The 13056-nt window shown below is 32.4% G+C and overlaps 1 protein-coding gene across 4 annotated transcripts; it reads right to left on the bottom strand.

The window, feature by feature from the left end:
• Positions 1–3568: 3568 nt before the first annotated feature.
• LOC109806357 (uncharacterized) lies at positions 3569–12854 on the bottom strand. 4 transcript variants are annotated; one of them, XM_020368727.3, is made up of 13 exons: positions 12697–12854; positions 11065–11266; positions 9837–9906; positions 9172–9368; positions 8639–8714; positions 8176–8259; positions 8012–8091; positions 7482–7608; positions 7195–7254; positions 7034–7084; positions 6774–6932; positions 4722–4854; positions 3569–4046 (listed from the first exon to the last, which is right to left on the bottom strand). In XM_020368727.3, exons 2-13 carry the CDS (start codon positions 11226–11228, stop codon positions 3880–3882), a joined length of 1368 nt encoding a protein of 455 aa, XP_020224316.1. In that variant the 5' UTR covers positions 11229–11266; positions 12697–12854; the 3' UTR covers positions 3569–3879. The 4 variants fall into 4 exon arrangements, with proteins under 4 accessions (XP_020224316.1, XP_020224317.1, XP_029128769.1 ...); XM_020368728.3 differs by lacking the exon at positions 12697–12854 and adding an exon at positions 12509–12681; XM_029272936.2 differs by lacking the exon at positions 12697–12854 and adding an exon at positions 11431–12407.
• Positions 12855–13056: the final 202 nt, after the last annotated feature.

Raw genomic sequence — 13056 nt, 5'->3', positions numbered from 1 at the left:
ATATTGATTGTCTTGATTTGTTTTCAAAATTAAAGTTATTGAAAGAAATTCTAACAAATGAAATTAATGCACCATTAAAAATATTGAACTATATAAAAAGATAATGTTCTTTTCCAAATACATACATTGCTTATAAAATATTATTAACATTACTTGTAACTGGTAAAAGAAATTTTTCAAAATTAAAATTAATTAAATCATATTTAAGATCAACTATGCTACAAGATAGATTGAATGTGTTAACTATATTATCTATTGAGAATTAGATGTTAGAATTACTTGATTATAAAACTTTAATAAATAATTTTATAGCTCAAAAAGCCAAAAAAAATAAAATAAAAATTGTACCTGTCTAAGAGCACACTCGTAATCTTCTGGTAACTGAAGGGCCGAACGAGAGCTCCGGGTGGATGCTTCAGAGGAGGGAGGTACCTGCAAAAGGCACTCTGACGCTCAAGTCAGGACAAGCACGATTCTCGAGAGTAATAAATAAACAGTGACATACCTCATTTTATATGACCTATTTATACTACTTGTCATGGGCCCTGAACGTGGTGGGCCTCTTCTAACACTTACCAAATTAGGTAATACGGTGCTAATCGGCTGATTATGCCTTAATCGCGTGTTTGCCCTTGTTAATCATGATCATTATCTTAACTGCTGCCTGGCTCTATCGGCCTTTGGCCGAGCCAATAGGTAAAGGGTTTGGACTACCCTTCGTTCTCGTCCTTTGGTTGAGCCGATAGATAAAGGGTTGGGTTTTCCTTCGTTCTCGGCCCTCTGCCGAGCCGAGGAGTTGCTGAGGAGAAGAGCCTGTTATGTTGTCGATGTTCGGTCTTACCGATTGCTGACATGCCGGGGGGTGTTTTGTTAGGGCCTCCTCTCGGTTTCGGCCATTCGCCAGGCCGAGATGCTGGTAAGAAATTTAACCAATAACACTGCCCTAACTAAGCCGTTGATGGCTTTGTAGGTTTGTTATTACGGTCATAGCTGTGTCCGAGATCTGTGTCGATGTCTGATAGGACATCACGTGTCGGTCCACGTGACCGATAAGACCCTTTCGATACAAAAATTATTAGGCTATATTAACATAAGTCCTTATCTTAATTTTTGCCTAAAACCCTCAAATTCCTAGATACGGCGATGAAATTATCACAAATAGTAATTTGTGATTAAATGAACATAAGTTTATCACCTATTTTTTCTTATTATATTTAGAGAGTATTTGATATGTGATATATTTTCACTTTTCTAGAAATTTAAAGTTAAAAATGTTAAAGTTTCTCATTTTAAAAATAGCTTTCCTAGAAACATAATTTTTCAAAAATGTTTTTATACAATACTCCCACCAAATTGTTCTTATAGGAATTGGGAGATTCCTAAGTTAACAAATTAGCTTAATTTACCTAATTAATATAGTAAAAAAAATTATTCCAACATTTATAAACATTTCTAAAAAAAATTATGACTAATCAAATAAATTTTATTATTCTTAGAAATCATAATTCTTAGGATTTAAAATTTATTCTTGAGCATGAAAAAATTTCCCTCCAACCATTCCCCTAGGAAACTTAATCATATTTATGTTATTCATTATTTGAAGAATATCAAATTAAAGTTAAAGAAATAGTGAAAAAATTCAACTTCATGAGCAAATATTAATGAATCAAATTTGAATAATCTTTTTTTTAGTGATTATGACTCATTTGTGAATGACACAATTAAAATACAAATAAAGTCTAAAATAGAACTCTACTTGGAAGAGAAAATTTTTTGTCTAGGGTGTTACTTTTGACATTTTTGGATGATGAAAAACAAATGAGATCATGTATCCAATTTTACAAAATATTACCGAAGATGTTTTGCTAATCATAATTTCAAGCATAATTTCAGAATTTACATTTAGCACAAGAGTTAGATTTTTAAGTCACGGCATTCCAAGCTCCATGAATTCATTCTAGAAGCACTTATGTGGACATAAAGTCGGTTAAAACACAAACAATAAGATAATAAATAATTAAACTTTGTTTATTTAATAAAAGTTATTTTTATTGTTAATTTTAATTATTAATTTAAATTATTTAATCATTAATTTTCTTGTTATATAATTTCTATTAGAGATGGCAAAGTGGGCCATGGCCCGCGGGCCAAGCATTTCAACCTGCCAACCCGCCAAGCCCGCCCCGCCAAGCCCGCCAACCCGCCGGGCCAAATAGCGGGCCGGCCCGCCACAACCCGCCGGCCCGCATATATATATATTTTTTAATTTAATTATTTTTATGTTTATTTTATTTTGATGTAGAAGATGAGGATGAAGATGATTAAGAAAAAAAGTAGAGACATCTTCTTTCAAGAGAGCTTCTAATATTCTTAGAATAAAAATTTAAAGTTAATTAATTGTATTTAAACTTGTTTGTGGACTATCAAAAAATTTAGTGTATAAATGATTTGTAAGTTTATAATTTAGTTTTGATTTTGGTGTAAATGGACTAATTTCTATTTGATTTTGTTTTAAGTTTATAATTTGTTTTTGTTGAACATATATTAAGTACAATATGTATGCATTTTTAATTTCATATGATTATATTTATTTATTTGTAGCAAAAAAAAATTTATTTAACCATAAAATAATTTTTTTTTTCCATTTTTTTTTATTTTTTATTTTTGTAAGCGGGCTGGCCCGCCAGCCCGCCAGCCCACCCTTAGGCGGGGCGGGCCAGCATCTCTAGCCCGTTTTACATTGGCGGGCCGGGCCGGCCCGCCCCGTTTTTGGCGGGCCAATGGCGGGCCGGGCCAAAACGGGCCGGGCTGGCCCGTTTTGCCATCCCTAATTTCTATTAGTATTACTGGACCAAAACAATATATAGACTTGAAAGATAAACATTTACAAAAATATGAAAAAGTTAATTCTAATGATGGAATTAAATATTTACATATTTATTTTTTAAAAATTATAATATATAATATAACCTATAATTTTAATCTAATTAATTTTTATATAATTTTTTTTCATAAATCTTGAAAAATATTATTAACACATAATCATGATATTGAAAATTTAATTACAAATTTAATTATATTAATTTGTTTTAAGTTTATTTACAATGAATGTTTTTATAATATTTACTTATAAGAATTATTAAAGTTAGATTTTTGTAATGTTAAAAACATGATAAATTAATATTATATTTATTTTTGTAAAATGCTATCTTTTTTATTAATTTATTTACTTTATTTGTAACTAAAATGCAAGTTGTGAATGCAAATTTGAGTACATAAGTACCTAACAAGTAGGAAAAAAGAGAATTAAAATTTCTATTCATGTAGTTATTTACTTTATTTTTAAATGCGAATATAAGAACAATTACTATGAAACCCTATCTAAATCCTACCCATTATCATCCCTAGAGGTAAAACCCATGTGTTTCATATTCCTAATTTGAATTGAGATTTGCTGAACAAGAAAATTTCCAAAACTTCTAACTTAAATAATGCCGAAAGAAATCTGTCTTCCCTATAAATCCAATTAGTCATGCAGAACTTCATAGGAAATTAAGTACAACACATCACACCACATAATTCAGAGTCACTATTTTCCATTTCAGATCGTCAACGAGAAGTTACCGAAACTGTGAATGTACAACATTTCAATAAAATGTGGACACGTTATATACATTTGACATGATATTTGTTATAATATAAAGAACAATTCAATAAATATACAAGATTATATAAAGTGAACATTTTGTCTATACTACATTACTACTTGCTGCTTGAATTTTCCATTGGGTCAGAAAAGAAATGGAATTTCTCCAAGTATGATAAAATCTTTTACCTTGTGTGTTAGAGAAAGGAGAATGATTGTGTTCAACAACACAACTAGACTAATAGTGGTTCCGTCAAAGATTTGGAAGGATTGTGGAAATCCATGGTGCAAGTTACTACCACACCAACTAGTGCACAAAATGCAGGAAGAAGACCCAAACCAAGCCTTGTAACTGAAAAGGGGAAATGTGTTCCCTGGACCTGGAGCTGTGGAGAGAGATCTGCATTGATGATTTCAACAATATAAGATAATTATGAAAATGAAGTAGTTAGTATCAAGGGCATAATGAGGTTCATTAACCATGTGATTATTAATAAAGACATCATTGGATAAACTTTTGAAGCACTTCTAAAATGAAAAGATAGGAAGGAAAAATGAAATATAAGTTTTTCCATGAACTAAAATTAGCTTATTCATAGACTAATATGCAAAAGTTCTCTCATATAACTTCACCAAAATATTACAAATTAGCTTATAGAGAAACCTATTTCATTTTCTCTCAATAGTATTTCTAAAGAAGTTTATCTAAACAGACCCCAACCCCAAATCTTTTCTCGAGACATTGTGCCGTCATGACAAGAATTTGTCACAATAGCAAAAGAAGATGATTGCAAATTAACAGTAGAAACTGAAAATAACATCCATGTACTTGTTGAGAAAACGTGTAACATGAATCTTTTAGTGCACTTCCGTTCTGATACGAGTTTAGAACATTAAAAATATTAAGATAATCCATATTCCATAGAGTAGTCACAAATTAATCTACGAAAGCCTTTCTGAACAGAACCAAATATAAGAAGGAACTGGTCGTTAAAGCTAAATTATGCACTCATCAACAGTGATATATGACGATGTTCAGCTTCACGATCAGATAAAAGAAATTAAAGAAACTTACTTTGGTTTGACTGAAGAAAATATAAGGCAAGCCCGCATGAAATTTTGTCCAAAAAGCTCAATGATCCAACAACAAATGCACACCCATTAAGGTTCTCTCCAATGAGGAAATTCTGCATGCTTATTCCAGTCACCTGTTGTAAAAACCAATAAATATGTACATACATTAAAAAAATAATACAAGGTAGTTTGAACTGCAGATGCTGGAATTTAAGAAGGATAAATTTATAAGAGTTAATCATTCATACACTGCCAGTGTAAAGTTTTTTACACTGACAACCAATCAAATCTTTTAATTATTTTATTTTATTTTTATTTCATTAAATAAGCAACTGACATGACACTATTAAAAGATATAATTGGTTGCCAGTGTAAAAAAACTTTACACTGGCAGTGTATACGTGATTAACTCAATTTACAATACTATGTTAAGAAGGTTAAAAAACTTGAGAAACCATCTCACATCTCTTGTACTCAACCAATTGAATTTGAAATGTATTAAGAAATCAACATCAAATAGAAAATATCAACTTAACAGTGTCTTTGGTTCAAAGTATGGAAGAGAGGGATGGACTTTAATGGAAGGGAGGGAGGGAAGGGGAGAAGGGAGAAAGGAAAAATATAAATAATATATGATTATACTATACCATTAGAATTATTAATGGAGGCAATGTGAGTTAAAATAATATTTTAGTCCAAAAATTATAAATAACTTCTCTCCCCCCCTAATATTAGAGAGGAGACAAACATAGAAGGGAAGGGATTTTGGTCCTCTCATGTATGTTTGGAGGAATCCACTTACTCTAATGGTGTGTTTGAGGGATGTGATTTAGTAGGGAATGGAACAAAAAGGAAAGGATTATCAAGGAATTAAAAAAACATATATGTTTGGAAAAGATAATTTAAGTGGATTTGTGAGGACATTATGATGGGACCCATGTGGATTTAATTCCACTCTTTTAAAGGTGGATTTGTGTGAAATTTCCCACAAAAAAATGCATGGACAAGACTACCCCAGCACTATTGTCTAAATAGTTAGTTAGTAAAGGATAAAAATGTAATTGTTTAAATAATATATTTTCACATAAAAATTTAACTATGCAAAATACATTTTTAAAATGCCATTTTCTCTATATTTCTCACCTAATTCAACTCTACCAAACAACTACAAATTTTACACTATTTCCTATCAAATCAATTTTCATCTATTCTCTTCCATTTCCCTCAATTATTCCCTCTCTTTCAAACAAAGCATAAGAATAAGTCTACCTAAACTTACTCCACTTAATAACTCATGATCTACATCAAATTTCAATGATTCAACTATTGAATTAAAAAATTTTAAGGTATAGATCAAGTCTGCAAATGTTTTAAAAATTTTGAAAAATATTTAATACTTTATTTCATTAATTCAAATCAACGTATAAGAAAATTTTATGATTATTCGTAAATTTGAATTAATGAAATGGAGTGTCAAATAATTTTCAAATTTTTTAAAAATTTATAAACTTGATTTATGCATTAAGGACTTTTAATTCAATGGTTAGATTGTTAAAATTTGATATAAGACATGAGTTATTGAGTGAAATAAATCTAAATAAACTTACTAACACAGTAAGTAGATCCCTCCTCTCTGTCATATTTATATATATATATATATATGTGTGTGTGTGTGTGTGGAAGAAAATTGGGAAAGCATTAAGTCTCCACCAGTAGGGAGGATTGTGAATAATATTGTTCATTTTGGGTGTTATGAATTGAAACATAAGTTTATTTGTAAAGCATCACTGACACTACAAAGCAACTTAATTTCAAAATTTTTTGTTTTCTTTTTTGTGGATGATCTACATAATAGGGTTAAATTTAAGCATTTGTTTACTCTTATCAACTAATGTTGTCATGCCTATTGAACAAGTAAAATAGTTTTACAACTATACACTAATGCAACTATGTCCAATATGTCATCAAAGAGAAATAGGCTTCAAATAACAGAAAACAAGATATATATTTCGTTTACTTTTGTCAATTTAATCAAGTAAAGATGACATCATACCATCATGAGAGCATTTGCTATGCCAATAAATACTGATACTATGTACATGGCATAACTCATGTTTGTGGTTAATAGAAGGATCACTGCACCACAAAAAATCCAAAGAATGCATCCAGCAGAGTAGTAGGCCTTGAGGAGTCGGCCAGTCCATGCAATCTCCTACAAAGGTTAGATAATTTAACAGACGAGAATCAGAGATTGGAAAATATGGAAATGTAATATAGAAAGATATCCATCAAGGATAATTATAGGGAGGAAACCTGTAATGCTACAGATACAATGAAGCTGCAGATGTATATGAGAGCAGGAACCTATGTCAATCATCATCAGACAGTGTGAGCCATGCCATTATTCAAACTTCAAATTATTTAAAGCTCAATGGACTACAATGAAATTAAAATGGACAAAATTTGTGAAGTACCAAAGCTTTGGCTGATTGGGCCATTTGTAGGTCATTGATGACAAAGAAAGCAAGGTATGCCTGAAAAAGAAGCCATTTTGATTTTGGTATTAAAAATGTTCATATACCATATATATCATTGTTATGTTTCATTGGAAATTCAAATGCAAGCATTAAGTTTTAACTATGCTCATGAATGAGTGTCTTCTTCATGCACTATGTCAAACACAGCATAACCAAACATATCAAGCATATCCTCTTCCAACATAAAAAATGCAAATAAGCAAGAAAGAAACAAGTGTGCTAACCTGTGAAACGTTGAGAACCAATCTTGTGAGAACATAAACAAGAGCAACCTGATAATACAGAATTCTCTTGAACCAGTAATCCCATGAAATCCTTGCATGAACCTTTCCATGCACACCCACCTTCAATCTATGAAGAAAACAAAAGAAAATCACTCATTTCTAAAATATCAGCTGAAATTGCTCAATAGTTTCGAGAGATATAATTTACTTGCATGAACAATGACAAGCGCTTTGTTTATTTTAAGTTCTACAATTATAAGCTCGCTCTTATACCAAGTTGACATTTTCTTTAACAATTTCTCTACAAGGTAGGCATCAAGATGTTTACTATTTTTGCTTAATCTGGTTACAGAAGGGTTATTCAAACATTAATTTCCCCCACATTTACCACTGACACATACAGCATCTTCATATTGTAAAGAGTATGCACAAGATCATCTTTACAAACATACAGTATGTGTACTATGCAAACAAAAAAAAAAAAAAGCTATAATCCTTGGACAATAACAGCAGTAAGCCTAGAAGCACACCTGGGCTCTTTGGTTGCGAGATGAAAGACGCCCACAAAGCAACATCCAATAAAAATTGACACATATGCAATCCAGCGGTACTGCTCATTTTGGAGGAGTAACAAAGTGATTATGCTTAAAAACAGCAGATTAAAATAGATCCAAATAATTACTAGCAGACATACCTGATTTTCGATGTCAGCATGTGTTTTTCCATAGATGACACTGAATATTATCAATGCAACTGCATACAGGCTCAGGTTGGCAACCTTTAAAGATAAGTAATTACATACATTAGTTATTCATAATAAAATTCTTGGATATTGAATTGAAATTATTGATAATTAATCAATCAGTATCATGGGATTTGATCAACAAAAATCAATCAGAATTAATACAACCTGATTTGAACAGTTAATATTAGGATTTGATGTAATTAGAATTTGTTGTATTTCTTTCTTTCTGTTTTTTAGCTATAGAATTTATGGGAAGAATAATTCCCCTGGCTTTTGGGCCTAGATTAGCGTGCATAATTAATCTCCTATTCCTATTTAGACCTCCTGATTGTATCCATTTCATCAGTGAAATATATTCACTATTCCACAAAAAATATTATTGATTTACACAGAAAGATCACTAGAAGCTTACCATGGTAAAAGCATTGCGACAGCTAGCCAGTGCCACTCTGCTTGTAGAGTTCAGCGTGATGCAACTCACCATGGACCTTCAAGAGAGCCATAAAAAAGATACTGATAAACATAATATAAATTGAAGGGCTAGGAAACTTTGTCTTTTCATTTGATTCTCCTTTTATCCAAATCAGAAATAGAGTTCATTGGTGTTACTTAATTTATAAATGAATATTGCTTCATATCATTTTGAGACTTAGTTACTGAAGTAGTAATTACCACTAACAATTAAAGATGAAATAACAAAAATAACACATTATTGTTAAATTGAATATTCCACCAACATCACCAAGATAAATACCACATAACTATCAAGAAGGCAATGATGTTGAGATACTTCAAATTTATATTTTAAGAGCTACCAAGAGCACAAGTTGGGATAACCTTTGCATAGGTGACTGAACCAGCCAACAACTTCAATTTGAAATTCTATCTTAATAGTGTTGTTTTTTCAGCATCAAATGGGAAAGATGAATAAGAGGAAATTATTACATGTGTGAAACCTGAGTAGCAGCCCAGCCCACATTGAAGATTGCTGCAAACACGCTGTAACTCACAGTTTCAAAAGTAGATGAATTGGAACTAAACATTTTGCAAGGAAGACAACCACCAAAAACTGAAGAAAATGAAATAGCCACCAATAAAGATCCGGCACCATGCCATATCTTGAAGTGTCCAAACCTGTCTATCTATCAAGCAAGACGAAAGAAATTAGCATGTCAATCAAAATAAGGTCTGAAAACCCAGAATTAGATAAGGGAAAAGAGTGGCACCAAAGAAAAAGACAAGTGAAAATTTTCAATTTTCTTAGATACTATACTTCATGTTACTTCTAGATAAAATCAGCAAATAGATGAAGATTAAAGGTTTTTGGATGACATAATTGAAGAATTTAAGTGAATTTATTAACTGTTTTATGTTACAACGAAGGTTTATGAGATCATATAAGGTATGCAGAAAACCATCAAGTAAACTCAGATTAGTTTCCAAAACAAAAAGATCTGCTAACTCAGTTATTACACAGGTTAAAGCTTTACACAGCAAAGGTCAACCCCTCCCCCACCACAGGGAGACAGAGACAGAAGGAGAAAAACGAAGAGAAGGCAAGATGGATGTGAAATATTTCCCAAAAAATAAAGACAAAAAGGCTTAAATACCAGTTCACCAACAAATACAGTGGCAAATCCATCAGCCACTTGACCTGAAAGCATTACAGCAGCTGCATCCCTATGAAATGGGAACAAAGAAATGTCAAAAACATGAAATGTGAAAGTAACCAACAGTTTTTTATTTAAGATCTAAGAATATTAAGCTTTTGATAATGTGGTACAAAATTGAATGTGTTTTATATCTAGACTCAAAAATCATTTATTGCATGCTTGCCCAAAATAAATTGAGGCATTTGTTGGGCTAAACAAAATGGACCTTCTAATGTTGTGGTACATCCAAATATGACTAAGGGGATGGGGGTGTATGAGAGGAGGAAGAAAAAATGTGATCCATAACTCGGGAAGTTAGTTAGGATTTGTTTCAGGTGCTAGTCTTGGGGAATATGGGTTTTCAGGAAGGGGGCAGAGGCGTAGAAGAAGAATCAGTTATTTTTAAAGTCTTAAGAATAGTGTATTGACACCCTCCTCGGGATCTTGGAGTTGTATTTTCACTACCTTGCTGTCAGAGGTGTTTTAGTGTTAAATACCAGTGACTTGTTCTTTCTCCTTTTAGTTTGTAGTTCTGTTTTCTGTTGCATAACATTGTACCATTAGCAGTACAAAATAGCATGCAAAATATTTTCTATAGCAGGATATATGAAGAAAATGACATAGTATGGTAGAATTCTAAATCTATAGAATGCAGATAACAGAAATTGGTAGTGGAAAATATTATTGAATACTGAATAGTAAGAAAAACCAGAGAAACGTCAATTTCTCTTACCAAAGCCCAGATCCTCATAGATATTCTCAGTCACACCACTAGGTTACTAACACAGCTCCTCCTAGTCCCCTTCTCCAAGACTATTACGTAATTCAGCCCAAGGTTTCTATCATAGTATGTTCACAAATTCACTACTGAACACAACTAAAGAATCTATACAAATTATCTACTTTGTGGAATAATTGCTATTACAGTTTATAAAAATAACATGCTTATCGACCAATCTTTTAAATATTGTAAAATGGTTTAAATATGTCAGGTCTTTATTACACGAGTAAGACCAAAGCATCCCAGGCTGCTTCCAGTTAACATATCAATTGGATTTGTACCAAATCTTTAGTGACATTTCAATTCTTTCTAATTTTCAATTTTCAGTTACGCCAAGCAACAAGAAATTAAGCAAAACTTAGCTAAACTAGTTGATAAGTGAAAAAATAAAATCATAAAATGCACCTTGGTGAGAGTCCGATATCTGTCAAGAACAATAATAAATAGGTGAACCAACAAGCAGCAGTTATGTCATTGAGCATGTGTCCCATGCCATAATAAAAGATTGGCCATCTTCCTAGGATCTTGGTATATGTGTCATCTGCTTCAATGATGTTGATATTACTCATTGAAGCACCTTTTATGAGAACTATTAGCAAATACAAACCTGCAAAGAATAAATGAAAAACTTCAGCTTGCAATCCTTTTTGTTTTTGTCTCATTTCGTATTGTTTACAAATTATCTCCTATAGAACAAGTAGAAACACAAACCAAACAGTTAAAAAGTGGGGGGAAAAAGGATACAAGAAGGAGAAAATGAAAGGAAATTACACATTTTGACTCCACCTTCTTTTAGTGTATAACAAAACAAAACATCCCTTTGATAAACCTAAGCCGAAGTAACCTACGTTTCAGGCATAAAAGAAAAACATCATCCATTACACACAATAGGAAGGATGATACTGATAGATCATACTATTTACATAAGGAATTTTCCCTACTCATAAATGGGGAAATGAATCCTATTTCTAACAGTAAATTTCATTTGATCTTTCAAAATTTAGACAGTTTAAAGAGTTTCTCTACAAGATAGTAAATTTTCAAACATGAAGCTGCAAAGCCCTAAGTCATATGCCATTACAGTCCATAAAGGATGCTTAATTATTTTTTTTTTTTTCCAACAGATCAACAATGTGCACTGATCTTGTGGCAAGCAATACAGTGTATTTGAGTTTTAAGAAGATAACAAAATTGGGCATGGCTATCAATCACACCAAGATGAAAAACAGAAGGATGGATTGGAATCCCAATCAAGAATGCAAAGAAAGGACAAGGAAACCATGCGTGAAGGGTGCTAAAATTTGAGCCAGATAGAAGCAATTTTCTTTTCAATCAAGTTATTCGTTGAAACTTAAATTCTTAATGCCATATTGGCCAATCGAAAAAGAAAACAGTGAAATCACAGGAAGACTTTGCCCCAAATTCACTCCATCAATTAAAATAAATCACCTTACATATTAAGAAACCACTTCATGGCAGAGACGTTGAAACAGATCATAATCATCACATCACATCACATATTATAGCAGAAAACTCCAAACATAGAAAGCGAACCACATAACCCAACCCAACAATCTCTACTGGGAAAAGCAAAATATCTTAAAAAAACCAAGTCACACAACACAACCAATGCTATCAAATTCATTCACACCACTCTGATTTCACCAGAAAAACCCACTTGCGATCAAGCAGCAACAAAAGCCACACACCCCATCAAAAGTCAAAACCCCACCTTTTCCAATACCCAGAATCCATCAAACTCAACCACACACAATTCACAACATACCAAAAACAAAAAAGCAAAAGAGGAAAACAATTCCATGAGATGAGATGAACTTTGACCACATACAGGAAGCAAAAAGTGACGCTAGCAAAAGCACTTCATTGTGACACACAACAGGATCCAATTCCAATCCAACCCAAGTTGGCTAAAACAGAATGAAGAACCCCCAGATAGTGATTTTGAAAAAAAAAACATGTACACATCGCTAAAAGAAGACATTTGATACATATCCATTATCCACAACGTAACCTTACCATATAAGTTGGAGAAAAAAACATATAATATTGATAAAAGCTAGGGTGAAGAGGAGTTTGTCGTGTTCAGGAGCCTTTGCTGAACATTGTTGTGTGCTGTTGAACGGTGCGTGCGCGTGTGTGTAAACAAAGTTTGGTGGGAACTAGGAACTGAAATCCTACGTATTTGAAATGACTATAATGTCCCCATGAACATGATGGCGTGTAACATACTTCATCTAAATTCCAAAGGCCACGTCACCATGGAAAGGACATGTGCCATCTAACGGTCTACTTCGGGGAGCTGAGACTTGAGCCTCATTTGCATGTAAATAAGATGTTAAGATATAACCCTAAATACATCGATCATTACGCTTAAAT

The sequence above is a fragment of the Cajanus cajan genome, chromosome 10 (genome assembly GCF_000230855.2).
Source record: "Cajanus cajan strain Asha chromosome 10, NIPB_CcT2T_4, whole genome shotgun sequence".
Lineage (NCBI taxonomy): Eukaryota > Viridiplantae > Streptophyta > Magnoliopsida > Fabales > Fabaceae > Cajanus > Cajanus cajan.
Note: the sequence above shows the minus strand (reverse complement) of the source record. Positions and strands in the feature narration are given on the sequence as shown.